The 25,142-nt window shown below is 50.8% G+C and overlaps 5 protein-coding genes across 5 annotated transcripts; 3 read left to right on the plus strand and 2 right to left on the minus strand.

The window, feature by feature from the left end:
* Positions 1-1,001: 1,001 nt before the first annotated feature.
* On the plus strand, positions 1,002-6,520 carry N7506_006941 (putative SNF2 family helicase/ATPase; the record flags this gene model as incomplete). Its single annotated transcript, XM_056956234.1, has 4 exons — positions 1,002-1,212; positions 1,314-2,529; positions 3,212-6,053; positions 6,110-6,520. 4 exons carry the CDS (start codon positions 1,002-1,004, stop codon positions 6,518-6,520), a joined length of 4,680 nt encoding a protein of 1,559 aa, XP_056810568.1.
* Positions 6,521-7,840: 1,320 nt separating this feature from the next.
* Positions 7,841-11,704, plus strand: N7506_006942 (hybrid sensor histidine kinase/response regulator; the record flags this gene model as incomplete). Its single annotated transcript, XM_056956235.1, has 3 exons — positions 7,841-10,883; positions 10,924-11,357; positions 11,411-11,704. 3 exons carry the CDS (start codon positions 7,841-7,843, stop codon positions 11,702-11,704), a joined length of 3,771 nt encoding a protein of 1,256 aa, XP_056810569.1.
* A 138-nt stretch (positions 11,705-11,842) lies between these two features.
* Positions 11,843-14,536, minus strand: exg2 (putative exo-beta-1,3-glucanase; the record flags this gene model as incomplete). The annotated part of the gene is made up of 3 exons (XM_056956236.1): positions 11,843-12,254; positions 12,302-13,314; positions 13,367-14,536. 3 exons carry the CDS (start codon positions 14,534-14,536, stop codon positions 11,843-11,845), a joined length of 2,595 nt encoding a protein of 864 aa, XP_056810570.1.
* Positions 14,537-15,990: 1,454 nt separating this feature from the next.
* Positions 15,991-18,045, minus strand: N7506_006944 (serine/threonine-protein kinase; the record flags this gene model as incomplete). The annotated part of the gene is made up of 7 exons (XM_056956237.1): positions 15,991-16,531; positions 16,584-17,068; positions 17,122-17,277; positions 17,337-17,541; positions 17,592-17,703; positions 17,760-17,882; positions 18,003-18,045. The coding sequence occupies 7 exons, from the start codon at positions 18,043-18,045 to the stop codon at positions 15,991-15,993; spliced, it is 1,665 nt and encodes a 554-aa protein (XP_056810571.1).
* Positions 18,046-20,948: 2,903 nt separating this feature from the next.
* Positions 20,949-25,048, plus strand: N7506_006945 (uncharacterized protein; the record flags this gene model as incomplete). The annotated part of the gene is made up of 5 exons (XM_056956238.1): positions 20,949-21,175; positions 21,248-22,552; positions 22,608-23,328; positions 23,378-23,428; positions 23,474-25,048. The coding sequence occupies 5 exons, from the start codon at positions 20,949-20,951 to the stop codon at positions 25,046-25,048; spliced, it is 3,879 nt and encodes a 1,292-aa protein (XP_056810572.1).
* Positions 25,049-25,142: the final 94 nt, after the last annotated feature.

The raw sequence follows: 25,142 nt of genomic DNA on the forward strand, positions 1-25,142 counted from the left end.
GACGTCGGCGAATCACCCGAATCGCCGGCAATCCACCAACAATTTGAATAATTGAGCTGTTCACCAAGGGGCCTCCGACATATCCGGTCAATTTTGCAAAGGCACAGCAAGGAATCTCCACTTCGGTGCCTGTTCTGGTGCAAGTACGCCTGGGCATGTATCACCCCTTTTGGAAGTTGTTTATGCAGTGTTTGCGCAGCAGCCACGTTGGTCCATGACCCATGCACGGCATTGCTTTACGTGCAGTTCACTTCTATTGCATGTAAGATAGAGTACATAGAATGTAGAATTCAATAGTGATGCTTTAAAATTGAGCATTGATCTCAAGCGGATGCTAATCGTCAGTCGAAAATCAAAACAAAAATAGAAGCGCTAGCTGGGATTTGATCGCAATCTCGAACTCCCAACAGATCGATCGACGAAAATTTAATTGAACAGGGGCAGATTGCGAGCTGAAGTCTGTCTGGGCAAAGTCAAATGTTGGAAATCTTGAAAATCTCGAAAATCTTGGTAATCTGGGTGGGAAGGGTGGATGCTAGATGGATACTCAATACGATGTGGAGACCTGCAGTAAGCAGATGTGGGTATTGGCTTTAGTCTAAGAGAACAGCTGAAGAAACTACAAAACAATGGATTTCAAGGGCAGTGATGCTAATATGCCTATTGGAAAAAAGCTGGACCCCAGGTTTGAAGGCAGATGGGACTGAGAGCAGAATAGTCGTTTGGATAGGATATATCACATCGAAAGGGATAGCAAGGTCCAGCGTGGATCAAGCAGAAAGTCTAGTTCGCGCTAATTGGAACTAACAAGGTGTTTGACTTCTCTGCACGAAGATCGGAAGCTAATCGTGGCTTACGCTAAACAAACCATTAACCAAGATTGGAGTCCACGGGGCTAACCATTCTTGTTGTACTAGGGCGAAGCTGCAATTGTAAAAAGAGTTTCGGAATTGAAATCCTTTCAAAATCTTCACCCTCCTAATACCATACTGCTACACAAGATGGACTCCGAAAAGATGGAGGAAAAGCTGCCATACATCGTGGATGAAACCCCCTACGTACCTGACGATGTCTACCCTTTGCACACGTTGGATTTTAATCCGAACTATGTGGATTGGGTTATGAGATTCAATGATCTTCTCGATGCCGATATGTTGAAGAAGTCTCTCTCCAGGCTATTGGAGATTGGTGACTGGAGAAAGCTCGGTGGACGTTTTCGATACGGGGTACGTTGAGGATTTCCGAATCGCGGCGCAATAAAAACAAGACTGACAGGTACCAGCCGGATGGCAAACTGGAAATATTCGTCCCAGGATCATCCGCAGGACCCCGAGAGAATGTATCTTTCTCACACGATGTGATCGATTCTCCCATCGGAGAGCACCCAGTGGCCAGCAAACTTCCAGTCAGAACCGAAGGCCCATCCCTTCATCGCATTATGCCCGAGTCAAAACCTTTCAACAGCCGAGCAAACTTCCCCGTGTTCATGGACATGACAAAGAGTGATATTCCTCCGATCTCTGTGCATGTGACCACTTTCCACGACGCAACTATTCTCGCTCTCTCATGGCCTCACCAGTTGATGGATGCCATGGGTGGCAAGGCTCTGCTCGCTGGATGGTCGTCAGTACTGGCTGGACGGGAAGATGAAGTGCCCGAAGTGATCGGTGCCCGCGAAGATATCCTCCTTCACCCGGAAATCAGAAGGGAGGAGGATGAGGAGCTCATTCTGGAGAAGCATCGTCTGAGTGGCGCCAGTCTGGTCTTGTTCCAGCTGCGCTTCCTGTGGGACTACCTCTGGAGTGGAACCCGTGAAAAGCGTGTCATCTATCTTCCCAAGGAATCTGTAATGAAGATGAAAGCCGACATTAAGGCTGAGCTGGCTTTGCAAGCCACGGACGTCGAGACTGCTCCCTGGGTCAGTGAAAATGATATCATCGCTGCGTGGGCAGCACGATGCTTGGCTCTATCCGAGTCGAGTTCCCGTCCAGTCACAATCTTGAACTTCTTGAACCTGCGTTTCCGACTTCCGCTGCTGGCCAAGTCAAGCGGTGTATTCATTCAGAACATCTGCGTTGGAACATTCACATTCCTGTCGTCTAAACTGGCCCGGGCGCCAGTCAGCGAGATTGCGCTGGCGAATCGGGCTCATACTGCCGAACAAGGATCGGAGGTGCAAAGCCGCTTGCTCATGAATACTTTCATGAAAGACCTCGAGGAAGGCAAGGAACCACGTCTTTTGTTTGGACCCTCGAACGGGGTTTGCATGGTTGTCAACAATGTCATCAAGATCGAGTTGATGAAGACTGCCAACTTTGGACCTGCGGTTGTGCGACAGGGAGAGAGCTCAGAGACCAGACGGAATCCCCCCGGTACCATGATCAGTTATTACAACGAATATCTCGACCACATGTACGACGCTTTCAACGCGTTTGTGATGTTCGGAAAGGATCATGGTGATGACTATTGGCTTGGCGGTGCCTTGTTGCCCAAGGCTTGGAGGGTGATTGAGAAGGAGCTTCAAAAATTGTAATTTTACTCAAAGCTAGAACTTAATATCGTCATGAGAAAATGATTAGACAGCGTTAATTTCCAATTCGACCTGCCAACATTTAAAATCCAATGTGATGCCTGAGGCAGCAGCCGTTGCCGGGGCGATCGCAAACAAATTGATCTATCGATAACGCCGACTCTTTCATCTTCACCCCACCATCAACAATCGACAACTACTCCGTACTAACAACATCTAGCAGTGTGGCATGAAATAGGTGAGATCTCAGTCATATCCCCCTTACTCCTACACTGCATTATTCCCCTCCTCGATGACTTTCGCACCCGGAAGACATATCACATCGATTGACCCCTCCGAAATCCTGATGCGAGGACTGACACATTCCAGTCAGACTAGACTCTCTTCGCGTTTGATCGTGGCTAAGAGTTAGATTCACTCATTCCATCGCACAATAAAACCCACAACCAACTTGGCCTTCGATCTGAAAGACAAACGCTCGTCCAATAAACATTACGTGCTCAAACACACCGCCTGTTGAACACCATGGCCAAAGAAAGCAACGCGCCGACAGAGCCCCTCACTCCTGGAGGGAAGCCGAACGCCCACGCTCGCCCCTCACATATCCAGGAACCTGAATTCGGCAAACCCTCGCCGATCGGCCCACAGCAGAAATCGAACCACCTTTTCAACATTCCCAAGTCTAATCAAGCTCGCGCCGAGCACCATCGAGCCCCTCATCGACCCAACCCTCACGCAGACCCCCCGCGCCCCCAGACAACATCAACAACCTGGTGCTCCTCAAGGCTATCGTCCACAAGTCCCTTCGGGTGCGGCTGCTGCCACACCTGCGTCGAAGCGCAGCGAGCCATGGGACCCCTTCAAGCCAGTTGCGCCGTCTGCATACAACAACAATCGTGGACTTATCCCGCCTGGGTCTGTGGGCATCAAGCGCCCTGAAAATGTGACTTGGAATACACCGCGGGCCCCCAGGCCGATCTTCCAATCCAAGCCTCTTCCGCCCAAACCGAGCAATTCGTCTAAGAACCTGCAAAGCTTCATCGATCTCACACGTGATGCAAATGATCCTGTTCCCCGACAGCCAGCCGCGCAGTCTCACTCCAGTTTTGGGGCTATGGACATGAATGGATATGTTGACTCGGCTATGGCAAACGAAAACATCAAGGCTTTGCTTGAGGGTGCATTTGAAGACGAGGAAGACAAAGAGCAGCCGAAACCTAAGGGCAAGAAGAAGAACGGCTCCAAGAAGTCTTCCAAGAAGAAGAAAGATGTCATTGTCGAAGAGAAGAAGGAGCCAGCTTCTGATGACCTTGATGATCTTGCGGCTCAATTATCTGGTGTTACGGTCAATGATCCTAAGGACGCCGAGTCCAAGCTCGCAAAGTCTACCAGTGAAGATGAAAAGAGTGCGACCGACCAAGATGATGAGCAGAAGGCAGATGAAGAAGATGACGATGAAGAGGAGGAAGAGGAAGACGAAGAGGAGGAAGATGACGGAGTGGTCGAAGGCCTGAAAGTCACACTGCTGCCCCATCAAATCGAGGGTGTGCGGTGGATGTGCGATAAGGAGACCGGACGAAAGAACTCAAAGGGAATTTTCCCCAAGGGTGGAATCCTCGCAGATGACATGGGTCTCGGCAAAACTGTGCAAACGATTGCTTTGCTACTCAGAAACCCCAAATCTGCCAACGAACACAGCGAAAACAACCCCGATTCCGAGGGGCAAACCACCAAGCTACCACCAAATTGTAGCAGCTCTACCCTCGTCATTGCTCCCCTTGCGCTCATCAAGCAATGGGAAGCAGAAATCAAAGACAAGGTAGAAGACAGCCACAAACTTCGCGTATGTCTGTATCACGGTACAACCCGTGCGAAGACATCGACCACATTGGACAAGTACGATGTTGTCATCACAACCTATGGAACCTTGACCTCTGAATTCAATTCATCGGCATCCGACAAGGCCAAGAAGTCTGGTATTTTTGCGCTCCACTGGTACCGTATCATTCTTGACGAGGCCCACACTATCAAGAATCGCAACGCCAAAGCTACTCAGTCCGCCTACGCTTTGGATGCTCAATACCGCTGGTGTCTGTCAGGAACACCGCTTCAAAACAACTTGGATGAGTTGCAAAGTCTCATCAAGTTCCTCCGAGTCAAGCCATACGATGATCTGGCTGCCTGGAGAGATCAGATCAGTCGGCCTTTGAACAACGGTCGAGGTGGACTTGCCATTCAGCGACTACAGGTCTATTTGAAAGCGTTCATGAAACGCCGTACCAAGGATGTACTCAGACTCAATGCACCCAACCCTGGTGAAGAAGGACCCGATGGAAAGCCCAAGAAGTCATCGAACGGCTTCCACATCACTAAGCGTGAGGTCATCCAGGTTGCCGCCGAATTCATGCCCGGCGAGCTGAACTTCTACAAACGCCTCGAACAGCGAACAGACAACAGCCTCGAGGAGATGATGGGTGGTTCCAAGGTCAACTATGCCGGCGCCTTGGTCCTGCTGTTGCGTCTTCGTCAGTCATGTAACCATCCCGACCTGGTCAAGGGTGACCTGGCAAAGGATAAGGATATTCTACTGCAAAATGGCACCGCGAACAGCCAGTCAAGCCAGTCCAAGTCCGAAGACCTTGATGACATTGCTGACCTCTTCGGTGCTATGAGTGTCGTCACCAAGAAATGTGATGTCTGTCAAACCGATCTTAAGAAGGAAGAAGTCAAGGCCGGTGGCACTCGTTGCGCTGAGTGTGAAGCTGATTTGAACACCAACTTCATGGTTACGGATTCGACGAAGAAGAAGAAATCCAAGAAGTCCAAGAAGTCCAAGAAGCACCGTGATCAACAAGGCGATGCTCCGGAATCACCATCCGCTCGCAAATCGGATGCTCAGATGGCCCGCTCTCGCAAAAATCGTCGAATCATCATCGACAGTGATGATGAAGATGACGAGGAGGGTGACTGGGTTGTGCCGGAAGATCAGCGCAAATTGTCCAACCTTGGCAAGGCCGGCGGGTTGGATGATGAGAACGCCGAAGGCGGCGGTGAGTGGCTCAACTCCGAGGATGAAACCGACGAGGAATCGAACGATGAGATCGAATCGCCTTCTCGGAGAAAGAGCAAACCCATCGTTCTCAGTGATTCCGAGGATGATAGCGACTCCGACTCTGGCTCCGACGATATCTACAACGATGAAGGAGAAAACGGAGAACTGCCATCGACCAAGATTCGCCACTTGATGCGTATCCTCAACCGCGAAGCACCGGACTTCAAGTTCATCGTGTTCTCGGTTTTCACTTCTATGCTCGACAAGATCGAACCGTTCCTGAAGCGGGCTAATATTGGCTTCGCGCGCTATGACGGTGGAATGGCAAACAATCATCGCGAGGCTAGTCTTGAGAAACTACGCAACAACAGTGGAACTCGTGTTCTGCTCTGTAGTTTGCGCGCTGGTGCATTGGGTCTGAATTTGACTGCTGCTAGCCGCGTGGTCATTCTAGAGCCTTTTTGGAATCCCGTGAGTACCTCAATGAATCCACTTATCCCCATGCATCTTACTAACTCAACTTGTAGTTTGTGGAAGAGCAGGCTATTGACCGTGTCCACCGCCTCAACCAAACCGTCGACGTGAAGATCTACAAGATGGTGGTCAAGGGCACTGTGGAAGAGCGGATCGTCGCGCTACAGGATCGCAAGCGTGAATTGGCCAACGCCACAATCGAGGGTAAGGCCGGTGCTGGAAAGCTCACCATGCGTGACATGATGGCTCTCTTCGGTCGTGATGCCGAGCACAACTTCAAGGATGATCAGACCACACTTGATTTCAAGCAATCCGCTGGGCTGCTGAGTTCCCCGGATGAGGGCGAACCTCACGCCTCTCACGATTCTCTACATTCTCTACACTCTGATGCCCGCGTCCGGGGCCGCGAGTCCCAGAGTAGAAAGTCGCGGAATGAAGATTCCATCTACGGCCGTCGGTGGTGATGACGTTGATTTATGCATGGCGTGGGGGTTCCGGGGTTTTTTGTTCAATGTTGTCAAATAGTGAATCTCATGGTTTTTCGAGATCTGCATGTTCTTTTGGTGTTAGAATTGGAATATTTTGCTGCCATATCGATGAACCTGCCTTCTTATTGAACCCAACTTAGCGGCTGATAGAACCTTGGTTACGACCCGGACGTGTCATCTTCGCGCCTCTTCCCGGAATGCATGTCCACGAGTCAGATCTCGCTCCATGGCCAAGTATGGCGAGCTTCCGGCATTGTGGTCCGACTGGTATACTTGACCTGGATACTTTATACCCGGTGCTAACTCATCTTGGGCACAGTTTACCTTCACCAAGAGCTCTGCATCTACGAATGTGTGGTCGTTCACCATAATCGACAAACCTGTGTCTTCGATGATGAGCTATTTTTCTCTCGAAGGTGACACCATTGCAGAAACAAATGAGGAAACACCCCGGCATTGCCGATGTGTGGCCATTTGCCATCCGTGTCAAAGCACCTGTCACAGCTACCCATTGGTTGAAGTCATTCAATTGACGCTGTGGGGTATTCTCCATACAAGCTAGACTATCGACAGGTCTAGACAGGTACTCTCATTCCATTGTGTGATGGTTTGGTCCGGGGTCGCCGAAGGTCGCTTTGCTGTACCTTGATGGATTTTGATAATGGTACTACAGGTCTTTGACAAGATCTTTCGTGAACTGAAAAGCACGACTGCTACTTTCTCCCTGCGCTTTCTTTTTTTCTTAAATTGCTAGAGATTGTTTGGGATAGTTGTTGTTGAACGATCCAAATTCTCTCGCATCTATAAATATCCCCGGGAGCATTTCCACGATGCCGAACAGCTAACCATGGGTGAAATCCTCTGGTTCACGGATTGCGAGTCACTTTTCGATGGAAATGTCCGGCGAACCGGACTAGGGAACCGAGGGCAAGTCCTCAGGGAGAAAGCTTGTCACCAGCGGCTCGACTTTTGATAGGCCAACAACTCAGGACAAGCAGCTGGGGAACAGGATCTATGGTACCTTCAAGCAAAGACTCTTTCCGATTTTGTCGAGATCTTTCATTCCTCGCACCTCGCTCTCTCGTGCTCTCACAATTTTGCCTCAATGGCTTTCGTTTCAACTGATATATATTGAGTTTCGAGTCGTTCATTTGGGCCCAGATCCATCTGCTTTTTCTTATCTCTTCGAGTAAGGGAGCTACCTCTCCTCCATCTCGCAGGATTGTGCTGACCTGTATGGCCCTGTATAGGTAGCATTCCCAATCAGAACCTTGAGAGAGGTACACAGTCTTTGATATGTCTGACCCAACCGATGTCAAAGACTATGCCGACTGGACAGTCGTCTACGACGATCAGAATGAAAAGAAAGGAGACAAGCTATTCGACAGACGCCAAACGCTTGCGCGGACACTGTCAATTCCAAAGACCATGTGCATCATGTCTGATACCAAAACTGAGATATCAACCGTGACGGAATTACGATCACCCAAATTGCAACTACCTCAACTGGGTGACGAGTCTGCGGAAAGAGTCTTCCCTGTTCGATCTGTCGTTTCGTTCGACTCGACGCCGTCGTCCGCGTTGCCTACGCCTTCCCTCGAAAAGCTTGAGACACCTATATCCCCATTTTCAGATACTGTGGTTGGAGACCTTGGTATCGAGCAACCTAGCTCCCAACCGAAGCGTCCCTCAGAAGAGCCCAAATCTGATATTCACACCTCAAAGACACGAGATAATCTCGATCCATTGAGTCAGGGTAGCCTGGATGGCAGCAAGGCTACTACGGGTTCTAGAGCGCCATTCTCGACGCGTAATAGCCCAAATGATGAATTTCAGGCAAAGACACCCACAGAAGTCTTGAGCCCCCACGCCGGCAGAGGAAACGAGCTTCTCCTCGCGAGTCTACAAGCATCCTTGCAGAACGGCAGTGAGATCCTCGGTGTGCAGAAGATGACAAAAGGAATCGAACACGCGAGCGAGGATGAGGAGGTGGTCTCTGTTCAACCTTTTGGAGTACTCCTTGTCATCACGAAATCCGATGACAAGTTTGTGGTCCAAATAGCCAGCAGCAACACCAAGTCGATCATTGGATACTCTCCCGAGCAGTTATTTGCCAGCCAATCATTCTGTGACTTCTTACCTTCATCGCTTCAGGCAAAACTCATAGCTCACACTGAAGCTGTCCTGGATGATGATTACAACATTGAAGACCTTGGCCCTGAAATATTCTCGCTTCCTATACTGTCACCAGATGGTGCTATGCAGGAAACGTGGTGCACCATGCACACCAGCCAATCCTCCAAGCAGTATATTATCTGCGAAATCCAACCAGAGAGTGTTACCCGCAACTCGGGCAATCCTTTGGACAGACTGGCTTTCCACAAGAGCGAGGAATTGGACTCGACTTCCGGGGCTTATTTCGAGAACTCGAACACCTCAGCTGCCGAGGACAGTAGCATCGTTGAATCGGAACTGCTGAACAAGATTCCGCGAACTCTTCGGCGACTTGCAAATGCCCAGACTCTCGAAACATTCGTCCAAGAGACCATTTCCGTTCTGCAGGAATATGTGCAGTTTGAAAGAACGACTTTGTATCACTTCGATAGTGATCGAAACGGGATTGTTCTTGCCGATGCAACTTCCACGGGGTTGACATCGCACGAGGGCCTTCATTTTCCAGCATCGATGTTCTCCGAAGCGTCAAAGAGGCCCTACACACGGAACACAGTGTGCTTCTCATATTCGGCGCCTCGGGATACCGCGCAGCTTTTGTACCGTGCTTCCGATAGACCACCGCTTGACTTCCAGCACACTTATTTGTCTGTCAAGCAGACGCCATCGAGTCTCCACCCAGACAACCCTGCCAAAGCCTGTCTTTCTATCAAGATAAATGTGTTCGGAAAGTTGTGGGGTCTTCTGTCATGTCAGTCTTTTGAAAGCAATAACAGACTCCATCCCGTCAACCTCCATCTCTGCTGGTTCATTGCAGAGGCTGTCTCGAGTAATGTCGAGCGTCTGTCGTATAGTCTTCCATTTCAGTTGAAGGAGCCAACTGCCTCAGACGATACCGCTAAGACTCAGGCAATCAAGACCCCTTTGGGTGACTTGCTTAGTCTGTTTGGTGCAGATTATGCCGCCGCGTCTATCCTCGGCGAAACAAAGATTCTGGGAAGACCAACTGATTCCCAGGAGGTTCTGGCGCTGTTCGAGTACATGAAAGCTAAAGATAATGATGCCGTTTGTTGGTCCACGGATATCACCTCTGACTTCCCTGATCTCAATTACTCGCGCGGCTTCCACCATCTGGCTGGGCTCTTCTATGTTCCTTTGTCAGGAGATGGCGAGGATTTTATTATTTTCTTCCGAGCTCACTCTGCGGAGACACAAGCTGAGCAAAGCCCACCGAATGTTGCCAATGAAACGGAAAATTCAAAGCGGCAACAACTTTGGTCCACGGCAGAGATCGGAAAGGCGTCCATCTTGTCTCAATTATACCGCACATTCACTGATGTATGGCAAGAGAAGGAGGTCACCTTGCAGAACAATCAACTGATGAGATTGCTCCTTGCCAACTCTGCACATGAGTTCCGGACGCCTCTGAACGCGATCATCAATTACTTGGAGATTGCGCTTGACGGGTCACTGGATCAAGAAACAAGGGACAATATCTCCCGATCCCATTCAGCCTCTAGGTCATTGGTATACATCATCAATGATCTTTTGGATCTCACGAACGCCGAGAACGGACTGCGATTAATCAAAGACGAGGTGTTCAACCTCTCCGAAACCCTCACCGAAGCAACCGATATCTTCTGGGAGGAGGCAAGGCAAAAACATGTGGCCCTGCAGGTAGTGCAACATGCTGCTTTGCCTCCCGTCCTCGGTGACCAGCGGCGTGTACGTCAGGTCATCACCAACTTGATCAGTAACGCGGTGCAGCACACGTCCTCGGGGGCAGTGACGGTTGAATCTTGCGTGGTGCCGGAATCATTGAATCCAGATCATATCTCCGTGGAAGTTGCAATTCACGATACTGGCTCTGGCATGTCGCAGGAGACGGTAGAGGCTTTGTTTTGTGAATTAGAACAGGTGTCCAATAAAGGGTATATGAAGAACCCCAAGGCTTACGATCAGGCGAGCAGCCAGCCTTTGGCCACCGAGAGCGTTCTCGGGCTTGGTCTTGCCCTGGTAGCTCGGATCGTGCGTAACATGAATGGACAACTGAGTCTGAAGTCCGAAGCAGGAAAGGGAAGTTGCTTTAAGATCAGGCTTGAGTTCCCTCTACCCGATGAAGATAGTGGACAGGATCAAGTCGCATCTCCAGAGCGTATCAAATCAAGTAACGAGAGATACAAAGATGAGCACTCAACTTGTGCCAGTCGAAAGGGTGACAGTTTCCCCTGCGAGTGCGGGGGAGACACCGGAGTTTAGCTTGGGAGAACCTGGCGTCCATGTTGATGTGAATCTCAAATCAGGCGAAAGTAGAACCCTCTCACTTTCTGCCAATGCCATTGAGCTCAAAGCAGACAATCAAGACTCTCGTATCTCACCATCTGCAACATCTCTGGAAGGACCTCACCCTTCGCAACCTTCTCAGTCCTCTACAACTACACCAGAAACAAAGCCAAACTCGAAGATGAATTGGAGTCTCCACGTCCTCGTCGCCGAAGACGATCCCGTCAACAGCACCATCGTCCGCAAGCGCCTTGAGAAATTCGGACACACAATCCACCTCACAGCCAACGGCAAAGAATGCATAACCGTCTTCAAAGAGAACCCCACTGCGTTCGATGCAGTGCTGATGGATCTCCAGGTACGTCGACCCTTTTTCCAAAACAAGACACACCCACTGACATGATATTCCAGATGCCCATCGTAGACGGCGCCAGCGCAACCAGACTGATCCGCGAATACGAGCAGCAGGAACTGGCAAGTGAGACCACGCCCGCACCTCGCATTCCCATCTTCGCAGTCTCGGCATCCCTCCGCGAAGAGCACCGCAACAGCTACCTCAGGACCGGATTCGATGGCTGGATCATGAAGCCGATTGACTTCCAGCGTCTGGACCGGCTGCTCGGTGGAGTGAGGCACCCGTGGTTACGACAGGAATACGTCTTCGTGCCTGGGCAGTGGGAGGAAGGGGGTTGGTTGAAGGGTTAGATGGGATTTTTCATACCACGGGTGTTTGGAGGAAGTGTTTTCAATGAGAATCTTACATACTCTGCTTCAGGCAGGAGGCCGAATGGAATGGTATTTTAACAATGCGTCTAACGTTACGTTGGTGTTTTTCATTATCGATCAGTAGTACTCGGGCATGCCGGAGAATTCTGGGACTGTGTCTCCGCACTTGAAAGATGGCGAATATGCCTTTTTGGGCATAAAGCCGTTCTTCCATGCTGTGCGGTAGCTCCATTGTGCTGCTGACTCGGTTCGCCAGGTCCAGTAGAACCAGCCCATGGCTGTCTCGAAGGCGGACATCTGGGCCTCGGCGTAGGTTTGGAGGAAGCTTTTGTATGTGTCGGAATACTGCGATGGGTCGACTTGTGTCTTCGCGCAGCTGCAGGTTCCGTCGTCTGCTGTTGGGCAGTAGGCGGTTGAATCTTTGGTGTCATAGGTGCCTTCCCAGCGTGTACCGCGGCCGACATTATTGACGTACTGGGCGCAATCTGTATCTGCTTGAGACCATTCGCCGCACATAGTAGGGCCCCATCTATTCAGGTCAGTCGTGAGATTGGAGGTGGGAGAGATGTGACTTACCCGGATGAGGTGACGTTGATCTCCTGGATCATGGTGTACCAGTTGTTGCAGATGATCTCAACCTTGGCGGTGTGGTTGAGGACGATTTCGCCGGTGTTGAAAGTGGTGTACTGGTGGGTATCCAAGTACATGTTGTCTGGGTGAGTCTTGTACATGTTGTCCCACTTGTCTAGATTCAGGAAGCCGTCATGCAAGACAAGTGTAGCGTTGACGCCGTTCTTTCGAACAAGTTCTGCTGCCTCTTGCGTCCAATTCAGAACCTTTTCAGCTGGAAGAGACAGCATCAGAGGCTCATTGACCAAACCGTAGATGGTGACCACATTCTTATACCTATCTTGCGCGAAGAACTGCGAGAGTTGATCGTGAATCTCAAGCGATCGTTTGCGGTTGAGCTCCCCATCTGAACCATTCAACCAATTAATGCTGCCTTGGCGGCCACTGTGGTTCCAGCCATTCTGGCTGCCAGGAAGACCGTGGAGGTCGAGTTTCACCCGCAGTCCATTCTTACGTGACCATTCGATGGCGCGCAGAAGGTAACGCCAGGCAATCTTAGCGACGTACGGGTCATCGTCGTAGGTTGTGATAGCCCAGTAGGAATATTGAATGCGAACGTGGTCCAGTCCGGCTTCTTTGATCTCTGCAAAGTCTGATTCGGTGATGAATTCGGCGTAATGCTTCTCGATGGTAGATTTCGCAGAGTTGCCAAGCTTTTTGGTCAGGGTGTACTCGTCGATAATTCCATCAGAAGATGACCATTTCTTAAACAGGGATGGCGTAATGAAGGGTTCGATGGACAGCCAACCTCCGATGTTCACTCCGCGAATGGGTTGGGTGCCGTACGGGAACGCCTTGTTGAGGGGAGGGACGTTGTCATTTGGCCGCGTCGAGTCGTCCCAGGTAGAGTTGAGTCCCATGAGTGAAAGACCACCCATGGTGGCATTGGTGAATGTGACATTGAAGCCGTTTGTCTCGTACCATGTGAATGGGTCTAGCACTGTGCCCTTTGCATAACTCTGAGACCAGATTGTTAGTCACTATCCCTAAACAGCTTCATTCGCCACTTACCGGGATACTGTCGCGACTGATGCTGTCCAAATTGGAAGTCAAAGCATCATCTGAATCGGAGGAGCCAGAAGAGCCAGATCCTGAGTCTGTGTCTTTCTTCTTGGATACAACAAGCCCAACTGGGATGGCAATAGCCAGCACGATCACCAACAACAGTAAACCCCCAAGAATGATACGCTTTCTCTTAGACCAATTGGACCAGAACATCCATGCTGGCGGTCCACCCCGGCTATCATAGCTGCCCTCCCAGCTGTCCTCTTCCTTCCAGTGATCTTCCATGGCTGGACCACCACCGCCCCGACGACGAACCCGCGCATCAGAACTATGGCCTTCCTCCAGGTAGGCGCCTGAGACTACTCGAGCTCCGGCTTTGTGGCGCGATCGACCCTCTGCGACATCAGCACCAAGTGCAGGACTCCCAGCATCGTCTAAAGCTGCCATTTTGCGCTGTCGACGCCGCTCCCTGCGTGACTCCTCTTCGTCATGGGCATCTCGAGACCGTTCTCGTCGATCATTATCTTCATGTTCAGCTGCCAGACGAGCCATAGCATCCACACTCAGCAGATGCGAAGCACTGCTCGATGATTCCGTACTGCGATGTTTCCGCGCCGGCACATCAGCAGCAGCATCAATATCCCTCTCACGCTGCCGCTCACGTTCCCGCTCACGCTCCCGTCGTCTCCGTCGCCGCGCCTCAGTCTCAGCATCAACATCAGCATCGCGATTCCGTCGTTCCCGCACCGGACTACCAGTCTCATCTCGTCGTCGGTACCCATCTCGATCCCGCGCACTCTTCCTCGGTGACGTAGCAGGTGACTCCTTCGCCCTCGAACTCCCTCGTTCCCGTCGTCTCTCCGAGACAGGAGACCCATAAGCTAAATCTTCTTCACGACGACGACGTCTCCGTTCCCGCCTCCGCTCGCGCTCTTCATCATACTCATCACGCTCCGTCTGCGAATGCGAATCGTACCCTGATTCTCCACGGAAGCGATATTTGGCGCTGCGCTCGTTACTGGGGCTCGACGTGCCTTCGACTTCTTCGTATCGACCGCGGATATATTCGCGCTCGCGCTCGTAGTCGCGGTCTCGGCGGCGGGCGCGTTCGTGGTCTTGTGTGCGGTCTCGGTCTCGTCTGTCGCGACGGTCTCGGTCGCGCGATTGGCTCGGCATGGCCCTTTTGGAGGTGGAATGTGGGCTCGTGGAGTGCGGGGTTGGAATGGGGGGAGATGTTGGAATGTGACGATTGACAATTGGGCTCAGCCCGCCAAGAATGGAATCATGGCATGGCCAAGTGTTTCTCCGACGTTCAGGCGAGGAGGTGGTTAGGCTGCGTTGTTTTGGTTTTTCCCCACACGGCCCGATCGGCGCCACTTTCCAGGGGAATTGTGAAGAACGCCTCTTTAATTGTGGTTTATATTGGGGATTTCTGTGTGGTATATACTTAGACATGGACTGCTTTACTTTACTCCGTACTATGGAGATATCTGTTGTAAAACAATCCGAAAGGGGACACAGAGGGGAATTGTAGAACCCACCAACAGCCGGGTCTTTGGTACTATGAGTATATATCGAGACAAGATATGTGCCATAAATCAAGGCTGATTAATGTTGGAAAGATCAAGAAGGTTGTATCTAAAGGTAAATGACAGTAGAAAGCTATTGCTATTATTTTTTGCTGTCTGTTGACCTACTATGGATTTTGTATAAGAAGACTACGCATAAGCTGGGACAGACGCCCATACAGCATTCGGTCATATTCGCGTATACCTATTCAACAACCTTGAACCTTGGGTTCCGAGGCTCTCTGGAGAAACGCCTGAGCGTGACCGAGGAAGCCATCCACAGCCCTGAGAGTGCCCAGGTGGAACAGTAGACGTCGTACACTTACTGCACCTAAACACGGAGTGAACAGGCGTTACGCTTTAAGCTTGGAATGATTGGGGAGATATTCAATTGATATAGTTCACAGGTAATAAAAGACATTAAATACACCTATCCCAGTCCACATGTACAAGCTCCGAGCCAATCTAGAAAACAAAAGGTCATATCAACGAGTGGGTATGCAAACTCCAGGGAATCACAAAAAGGGATGGAAAGAACACATCAATGCGAATGGAAGACGGAAGGCGAAATGCGAGCCGACCCAGAGATTGGAAAGAATATGGGAATCAAACGGGGATCAAGAGGGCCTGGGTATGACTCCCTGGACATCTGTACAGCTGGGGGGAATGAACAGAGAGTGTGTGGTGATGGTGATGGTGATAGGCTGGAAATGAATTCTCGCTGCTCACTGGGAATCTAAGAAAGAAAGATCGGACGGTGCTTCGAGCGACCGTACGATGTGCTGCAGGGGGCATTATCCAACTGTGATTCAGTTGGTGATGGCGCACAATGCAGAGAACCCAATGTAGTGGGCGAATGGTGTGGCAGCCGGGCTGGAGGATGAAGGAGTCGGAACTCGCATTGGCTCGGGTCTCGACACGAGGCGGAAGCAATGTGCCTGATCAGTCGAGTCGAAGAGGCACTAGCGATTGTCCGCGGAGTGTCGGACTTGGCACGTCTCGTTACTCCTTACGCCTCTCCAGCCGGCGCCGAAGAGATTTGGTTGGACCGGAAAACGGACTTCAGTTGATAATCTGTCTGGCGCCCTCCTTGCCCAGAACACCCGGTTCGGTGGGCTTGGGACTGCGGTCGCGACCCTTCTTACGACTGAAGAAGGACAGCATACCGTTGGCTTGCTTGCCTTTGTCATCGCCGCCCTCCAAGCCCTCTGCGGGAAGTGTGGATGTGTGAGCCAGCTCACTCCAGCTGCCAGCTTCGTTGAGGACCATCTGCACGCCTCCACTCTTGCTCATTTGTCGAGTGGCACCCCGGGGACGGTGGGTTTGGGGATTTTGGGGGAGAGGTCGGTGGAAAGACGGGGCGGGCGGTGGTGATGGCGAGACGCGATTAGAGGGTGATGGGGGCTGTGGGCCAGCCGCGGGATCCTGTGGGTTGAGATTCTCCGTGACTGTGGTGATTTGTTGGCTGGGGGGAGCACGGTATTGTCCATCGTGTTGACTGGGATAGGTGGTTTTCTGGGGGTCGGCTTGAGAATACTGTCGTGCATGTTCGGCGGTGTTTGTTGGGGTGGTTGTAGCTACTGGGAAGCAGTCCTCGGGGTTCCTGGTATACACTGTTAGCAAATAAAACTAGTGTTAGGAAGAAAGAGACCCACGTTACAGCGGCAATTGCTTCGGCGGCATTGCCGTGGTAGTCTGTCAAGGTGTAGTCGAATGGCTCGAACATGGTCTCGATGAGTCGGTGCAGCTCGTCCTCTCGAATTTCCTTCGCGGTCGCATCCTCCCTTAATTCAGCACGCGGCTTTTGTCTGCGGGCTCTGGCTTCGAGTGGTGCTTCTTCAAGAAGAAGCTCCTCCAGATCATAAGTGGCATCGAAATTGGTCTTGTCGCTGGACGGGCGGAACACGGGCGGAATCTGTTTCCGCTCGAGCGCTTCGAAGTCGATTTCCGCAAAGAACATATGCTGGGTGTAAGTTTCCCAACCAATGGCACCAATTCGCTGGCTTCGATCCTTCTGCATCAATGATCCAAGGGCTCGCAGGCAGGGAACCGAGACTGCGGGATTGGTTACGTAGTATTTAGGTTGGGCTTTCTTGATGTTTTCGCTCAACGTGTCTTGACTCCGGCCTTCGAACGGTCGCTTCACTCAAAGTCAGATCGGGATATCACACACGACGGAGGAACGAGTCATACCTTGTTGTAGATGCACTCGTAGAATGTCACACCTAATGACCACCAATCAACTTCGAAAGTGTACCCGCTTCCCTCGTAGACCTCCGGCGCTAAGTAGGCTAGGGTTCCCGACTTGCTGGTCAAAGGTTTCCCTGGTCGGAAATCCGATGCCACGTTCTAATGACCCGAGGTTAGTTTTCAGCTCGCCTTGGTGAATTGCAACCCGTGGAACTTACAAAGTCAGCCAAATGGACATGCCCCTCAGAGTCCAAAAGTACGTTGTCGGGTTTCAGATCACGATGAATGATACCCTGGGAGTGGATGTATCTTAAAGCACATCCCAGTTCGGCCATCCAAAAGCGCACTGCATCTTCTGTGAAACATTTTCGTGAGATGTGGAAGCGCAGATCACCACCATTCATGAGATCGACCACAATATAGCTATTCCACAATTAGCAATGGGTGATACACAGCCAATGAGGGCCACTCACATGTACTCCATATCCTGGAAGCTGTATCGCAAGTTGCAAAGGAATGGGTGGTTGAGGTGCTCGAGCATTCGTCGTTCACGAATGATATTTCGCACACTTTCCGAACGAACCACTGCAAGGATGGTCAGCTTGTGGTGGGATGAACGGCGGGTTGGAGCTTCCACGAACCTTCTTCCTTGCGGATATATTTCAAGGCAAACGTGAGGCCGGTGTCCTTTCTCTCGACAATTCGAACTTTGCCGAAGGCACCTTTGCCAACGACACGTAGAAGCCGGAAATGATTGAGATTAACTAGGAGGAACAGCGGAATTAGCTTATCGTCCGAAGGTATTGGCGGGGTGGATAGATAAAGCCCGAGCACAACGAATTTCACATTTTAAGAGCAGTGAAAACGCAGAGGAAGCAACATACCTGCATCATTGCAATTCACCGGCTTTCCCTGAGTGTTACCCATATTGAGGGAATGAAGCGATGGCCAAAGTATGTAAAAAGGTTGACTATTAGGCTAGCAACATGTCACTTGTTCCAACAGTGTTCGGCACGAATTCGGGGTACGTGGGATGGGAGAGGGTTCAACGAGAAGCGAAAAGCGATCGATATCAACGAAGATGGAGCTCAAATCGCAATGTCCATGAGAAGTGACCGAATTCCGAAGGTAGAGCGGCCGAGCGGGGGGGTCGAGTGTTTCAGAGTCGCAGGGCGTTTCTATGCAGGTCCAGATGCAAATGCACGGTTTCGGCCAGATTGAAGAAAGCAATCCGGAATATGTCCAAGCTCCCTAAGAAAATCGGGAGACAAGAGGGCAGAGTTCAGATATCAGGATGCCAGGCTGCATATGTATATCGAAAAAGACGGGGGGGTTCGGGAGCTAGCACACGGCACAATTTCGGGTAAAGGGACCAGGGGAAGAAATTCGAGACCCAGACACGTCAAGATCAAAGTAACAAAGCCAATAGCCAGAACCTCATGGGAAGTTGAAGCAGATGTGAAAGAAAGGGGATGAAGCGGGCGAGCGGTCTGTCCGAAGCGGCAGTAAATGCGGGCCAATCACGCGTGACGCGCAACAAAATGGGGAAAGGGTGAAAGAAAAAAAATATATCCTCTTTTTCGCCCTTTTCGCCTTTTCACTGCTGTTTTCCCCTATGCTTATTTTGGCTATCGCCGTGCGATCTACACTCTATCTCTACTTTTCCAGACTAGTCACGGTGTGGAAGATATTGCCGAGCGTTGACTCCGTCCGTGCCTCAGTCTAGACAGTCGAGAGGTCCCGGGACCCATCGTGTGCAACTGTCTAAAGCGGAGAGCCAGTCTTGCCCAGTACGAACTGGGGGCCCGCTTAGCTTGCTGGGCGGAGGCGACAGTATCCGCTTGAGCATGCACAGACTGGCGCCATTCGCCCAGTGACTTGTCCAGTTTGATCCTAGACGAACATCCTGGCGATCAAAATTCAACTTGAAACCGGGTGACCTTTAGGGACATCCGCCACAAAGTACTAGCGACACCTTTGTACGGAGTACGGAGTACCACAGCTTTCTTCTTTAATCACAGACATGCCCTACGGAGCACGGAGTACGGAGTACACCCTGCAGAGATGCTCCAATTCTCCCAAGGCCAGGACCCCTTGGTGTTTCACCCAACCTGAACCCTGTACAGCACTCATGTGCAGACGGAAAGATCTGACGAATCAAGTCGTGATCACCTCGAATTACAGCATGTACGACTAGTTCGATCAGCCGAACCAAACAGCCTGCAGATATGCAACCTGTGCTGAACTCATCGTGTGATATACCCTATTTTCCCCGACTCGTGGCCGCCACGTTGCCGTAGAAGTTCTTTCGGGAACGCCGGTGTCGCACAGAACGGCCCTGGAAGTTTTTTGGAATCTTCGACGCGAGGGTCGATCGGACCTATCACATGCACCTAGCTCGATAGCCCGCATTGGGTGATCCTTGTGCGTTAGAGTCTCGAACACGTACTCTGCCGCCAACAAATCACAGCGTCCGAAGGAGCAAATTAACCACGTAGCAACGTAGCAAATTAGCACAATTCAAGGAGCTTCCATTCTTATAGGTTCTTTGATCTTCAGTGGCCTAAGCGTTCATAATTCCCGGAGAGTCGCTATATTAGGATACAGTCAGATTGCTAGTGTCGCAGCCACAGGGTTCAAGGACCAAAGAAAACTGCCAGATGGGGTCACTAGAAACCTTGTCCGGAGGAGCCAAGTAAGCTTATAGGGGAGCTCACGCGGGATCCTTGTCCACGGCTATTAGGCTGCAACGGCAACAAAGAAGCTGTGCTGGGGTTCCAGGGCTGAGACTGGCCGTTCTGGATGGTGATTGTTCAAGTTTGACTTTCAGAGAATACGAACTGTTCATTCACAAGGTTTCCAAGGTTGTGTTGTCGCCTTAATATTGGGTTTATTCGTTTCAGCCTCAGATCGGAAATGTCCAGACACAGCGAGTCAGTCAGATTGTTCCACAACTTTAAGCTAATTTCAATCTACTTGAAACACGCTCTAGAGCTGTGGAGACTCCCGCTTCCTCTTGGTGTAAACATCATATGCTTCTCGCGGTCTACAGCTCTTCAAACTTCCACGTTATATTTAATGAATTTGTCGATGAAGTTTTCACATATAGGTTTCGTTATATAATTGGTCTTTTAGTGATCTTTTCTTATGTCTGTTTTTTGGCGGAATTCAGCCTTGTTGTTGAGAAAGCCCTGGAGGTATATAAACGGGGGCAGGACTGGCAACAAAACACCCCACAGACTTATGTAGGAGAACACCGCACTCACCCCTTTGAGGTGAAAATAACAACCTTGGAAGGTTTCAAGGTTGGAAAGCATTCATTCAGAGCCTTTGAAAACGACAGAGACCTCGGGAGGAAAGCAAAGCAACAGCTGGTCGCGTATTGAACAGAGTATCTCATATTACAGGCACCCACCACGACCGCAACTACAGCTACCAATGCCGTTCTCGGCCATTTCACTAAGGCAATAGTCGGTAATAACAAATGGGAGTTAGCTTCAAGCTTTCGCCTACAGTGCATTCACTAGACCGACAATAGACGTCGACTCGAGGGCGATCGCGGGCCCCCTGGACATACCGGTTTATGAAGATTGCACTTGTTAGGCATGGAAACGAACATGGAGAATCTGTTTACAATAATAAAATTCAATTTCAATCTCTAGAGAGATGTACGAGTGATCTATACAGTATGTATTTGCCGCAAGACGTCCAAAGTAGACATGGCAGCGGGTGCCTTCCTATTCGGGATCATGACTCCCTCCTCTCCGAACTGACATACACACTTTCTTCCTCTACCTTTTTCTGCCATCAGATGAGAGTGACTTTGAATCATGGATGGCTCCGATAAAACTCCGTTACTTGAACGCCCGCCGAGCTCTTTGATAGATGTCTCGGAGTTCTCGTTCGCCAAGCCCGCATCCAGCAGGAAGCCGTTTTCTCTCAGGAACGTCTCAAACCAGCATCCCATCAGCACAAATCCAATTGAGACTGCCCCTGCCTCCAATGAGCTACTGAATAGGCAGGTGATTGTCGACCTGCCTTGGAATAGGTCTGACACGTACGTATCATTCAATTCCAATGCAGCAGGGTGCGGTTGCTCACAAGAAACTGATTCCTGTGAGTCATATAGGCCACTCAGTTCTCGTAGCGTCGTCAAAGATCCGAAACCTGGTAACCCAGTCCCGGCGAGACAACCTTTTCATGCCCAGCATGCACACCAGTCTGCGCCAACGAAAGGCCCCGCAAGCGTGAATCCCGACCAAATTCGCATTGAGCACAATGAGCAGTCGCCTGTGGAACATGAAGATGGAGTCTCTGTTTCTCGATTGCATGAGCCGAAAGAAGGCGGTGGCCACAACGAAGCCTCCGGGAATACGTCGAGCGCTGGAAAGCCGCCGCAGGGCGTGGCTGACTTCTACAAGACCAATGAAGTTGGCCCTGCCTTGCCTAGGGATGCATCGGCAACGCTGGAGCGTCGACACGATCGTGGTAGCCATGAGGCCACAATTCTTCTACCACCGAGAGTGCCCCTAAGGCCCGTCAACACTCAACGTACCTCAAAGAGGCAAGGCCACCATGAAAAAGAGGCACCCAAGAAACAGATGCTGGTTGTCGGTGGCAAGAAAAATACTCAGCTGAGCGAGAACGATCTCTTTGAGCAATTGATTGTGAGGATCAGACAGCGAGAAGAGAGTGAACAAAACGCCACCAGTATCAGAAGAAAAATCGAGTCAGAGAATCGGGCATTGAAAGAAGCCAACCAGGCCCTACAGGAGCGAGTCAATAAAAATCAAGTCCAGTTGGTCAAAGCCTCGTCCGAGTCTAACGGCCAGCGTGCGCTGTTAGAACAGTTGAAGGCGAAGATGACCACATACAGAGGTGTGATCCATGAGCTTGGTCGTGAATATGACAAGGTTCGAGCGCAGACGATGGATCTCAAAGAGACTGCGGCCTCACTGGGACATGAAAAGGTGGAAATACAAGCCACCCTTGGCGATCTCAAATTGCAGACGTCAAAACAAACCGCAATGATCGAGGGGCAGAAAGAGAGACTCGCCTCTTCGAATGGATCAATTGCTCTTTTAAAAGAAGCACTGGAGCATTCAGAGAAAAGGAGCGATCTTCTCAAGGCCCAGCTGATGGGTGACAAAAGGCGAATCGGGACACTTGAGGCCTACATCCAGAGGGAATCTGAGAGCCAGGCACGATGTTTGACCGTCGTCAAAAAAGAACAACGCAAGATGGCTGAAAAGATTGACACTATGTGTGATCGGTTCAAGAAAGCCTGCTTTGAAGCCCAGGATTCCATCCTAACGAAACTGGGTCCGGAGGTAGAGCGTTGCGCCGCTTCAGTTGAGGACTTGAAGAAGCAGTGTTCTGCCGAAACGATGAATGCGGAAGAATTCACCAACAGTGTTCAAAAGGCCAGCTCGCGGTAAGTTATAGGAAAACCCTTGATCCTCCGTTATCTCCACTAACGCATATGTCAGCTTTGAGTATCTAGCAGGACAATTCACAAGCGATCTCGACAGAACCAACGAGACGAGCAACAATGTCTTCCAGGCTTTGCAAGAAGGACTGCAATCGATCGAAAGCAACCTGGGTCCCTACTCGTCTTTGATGAAGCAGCTTGCTAGCAACGAGAGCTCCTATAGCAGTCTCCAGCGGCATGTTCAAATCATTGAACCAGTTCTCGGGAATCTAGGGGATTCTGTCAAGGCCGTCGAAACAACCGAAGCAAACCTCATTCAAGGTCTGCAAAAATTCAGCCAAATGCTTTCTGAAGCCAGAATGCCGGCGGGGAACCCCGTGCTAGAAAAGGAGGTTGCTGCAAAGTTTGCTGAAAATACGCAGTTACAACTTCAGCTCCAGCAAGCCTTGGGTGAGAAGGAGTCTCTTCAGATGGAGTTGGAGCGAAAAGTATCAGAGAACATCCAAATCCAGCATGATCTCACTGAAACAACTTCCAATGGGCAGGAGAACAAAGTCAAACTTGCCCGTCTGGAAATGGAAAAAACAGCACTGCGAGGCGAGTTTGTTATTCATGAGCAAAGGATCCGAGAGGAGCTTTCCACGGCTGGCACACGATCACAGGATGAGATGAAAGGAATGTATGAACACAAGATTGGAGAACTTGAGATGGTGAATGCTCGACTGGAACGGGAAACCCATGAACTCACATCACAGCTTGCCAATAACCAAAGCTCTCTGGTATGGCCCGACTACTGTGCATGGAGTGATATCCACTAATCTGACCAAGGACGAGTCAAAGAAGCTCGCGGAGAAAAGTCGACTCGAAACAAATCTGAAGGTAACTTCCCTGACCGCATCATTTTCATTCTTCTGATGATCGCAGCTCCAGGACACCCGCATGCAGATTGAGGAGTTAGAGCGGACTTGCTCCGAGTACGCCGACGACGCGAAAGCCAGCGAAGCTAAGTCACAGATGACGAAATCTTCGGAAGCTAGCTTGAATGCCGAGAAGGAAGCACTCGTACAGCAACTTCACCAGCTGACGAAGAATAGCGAAGAGCTTCAAACCCAGCTGGCACAAGTGACTCAGTCCCAAGGCATGAAAGAACGAGCAGCGTTCGACGCAGCGGAAAAGCTCCTGCGAACTGAGATCGAATTGGCATTCAAAGATCAGGAGCTTAAACTCACGAAGCATAGCGTCGCTGTTGTTGAGTCGCGGTCAGCGGCCTTAGAGAAGAACCGAGCGGAGGCAGATTCTGAGATTCTTTCCCTACTTCAGCGAGCCCAAGAAGCCGAGAGCTGGCAGATGACGATAAGAGAAGGGGTTTCAAAGATCATGGAAGTGCCACCCAATGAGCCTTTCGAGGTGACCTGGCGTAAGGTTGAGAATTCTCTTCAACGTCTGCTCGCGCAGCGTACCACGCATGATCCCTTCTGCGTCAATGCTCTGAAAAAAGAAAATGTGGTCACAGTTGACGACAGGATTGACCCTCACGAGCCGAGGAAATGCGGCACTGGCAATGATTTTGCGACTGAACTAAGCGCAATGCTTTCCCATGCAAAGGAGAATGCGGAAACAGGCGAACAATTACCACACACGGAACGCCATGTTTCGATAGTCGGCGATTGTGTTGACCCACCACGAGATTCAGTCGTTGATCGAAGTCATATCACTCCCTTCTCGAGCCTGCATGACAGGGCCGCTCCTGAATATGATGATCTGTCTGTGTTCAATGACGTGGCTGAGCTTGATATGCTCATGCTGTGCACACCTGATCCCCAGGGATCGTTTGCTCCAAGGACAACAGTTCCAGGTGAGGAGTCTGAAGAGACTTCAAAGTTACCGGCAATCTCGGAAAAGCGCACCAAGACTACCAAACAGCTCGAGTTGATGAATGTCGACGAAACCGAACAGTCTGGGCCTGATCCTGGGAAGCTTGGTGCTACTCTTGCCGACCAATCTATCAAGCCAGAGCAGACCGCCGTGAAGCGAAAGGCAGTCAGCTTTGAAGAAACACATGCCATGACTCAGAGCAAACATGAGAAAACTAGACGACTGTCGGACGCAACTGACCACAGCTCCGGGGTGGAGTCGGATAGCAAAGAGATCAAACGAAGCCAGAAACGGACCTACAGTCGTCTTCGCCAATCCGTTGCCCAAGAAGATTCGCCTGATTCTCAGACGCGTGTGCAGTCAGACACCAAGGCTTTGACCGGGGATCTTCCGCAAGCCCCAATCAAATCAACCGACGATGCGGACAGCGCACCCAAACCCACAAAGAGATCGCGCAAGACAGGCGATGACCCGCAACGACGGCTCAGTCCCAAGGGGTTGGCCTTAGGGAGTAGTCGAACCGAAGGAACCAGCCAAGCTGCTAAAGCGCGAGCCCGGAATAAACGCCGCACTCGAGGCAAGCTGTCTCATCTCTCCAAGGCAGACCGAACTAACCATGGATAGGCGACCGCTACAACGAGCGCTTCAGCCAAGGCGCTGGCTAGGTCACTGGCTCCTCCAACCACATCGATTGACCTGCCTCTGTGGCCCACAATGC

The sequence above is a fragment of the Penicillium brevicompactum genome, assembly GCF_028827555.1.
Source record: "Penicillium brevicompactum strain IBT 35665 chromosome Unknown utg000005l_segment0_segment0, whole genome shotgun sequence".
Taxonomy (NCBI): Eukaryota; Fungi; Ascomycota; class Eurotiomycetes; order Eurotiales; family Aspergillaceae; genus Penicillium; species Penicillium brevicompactum.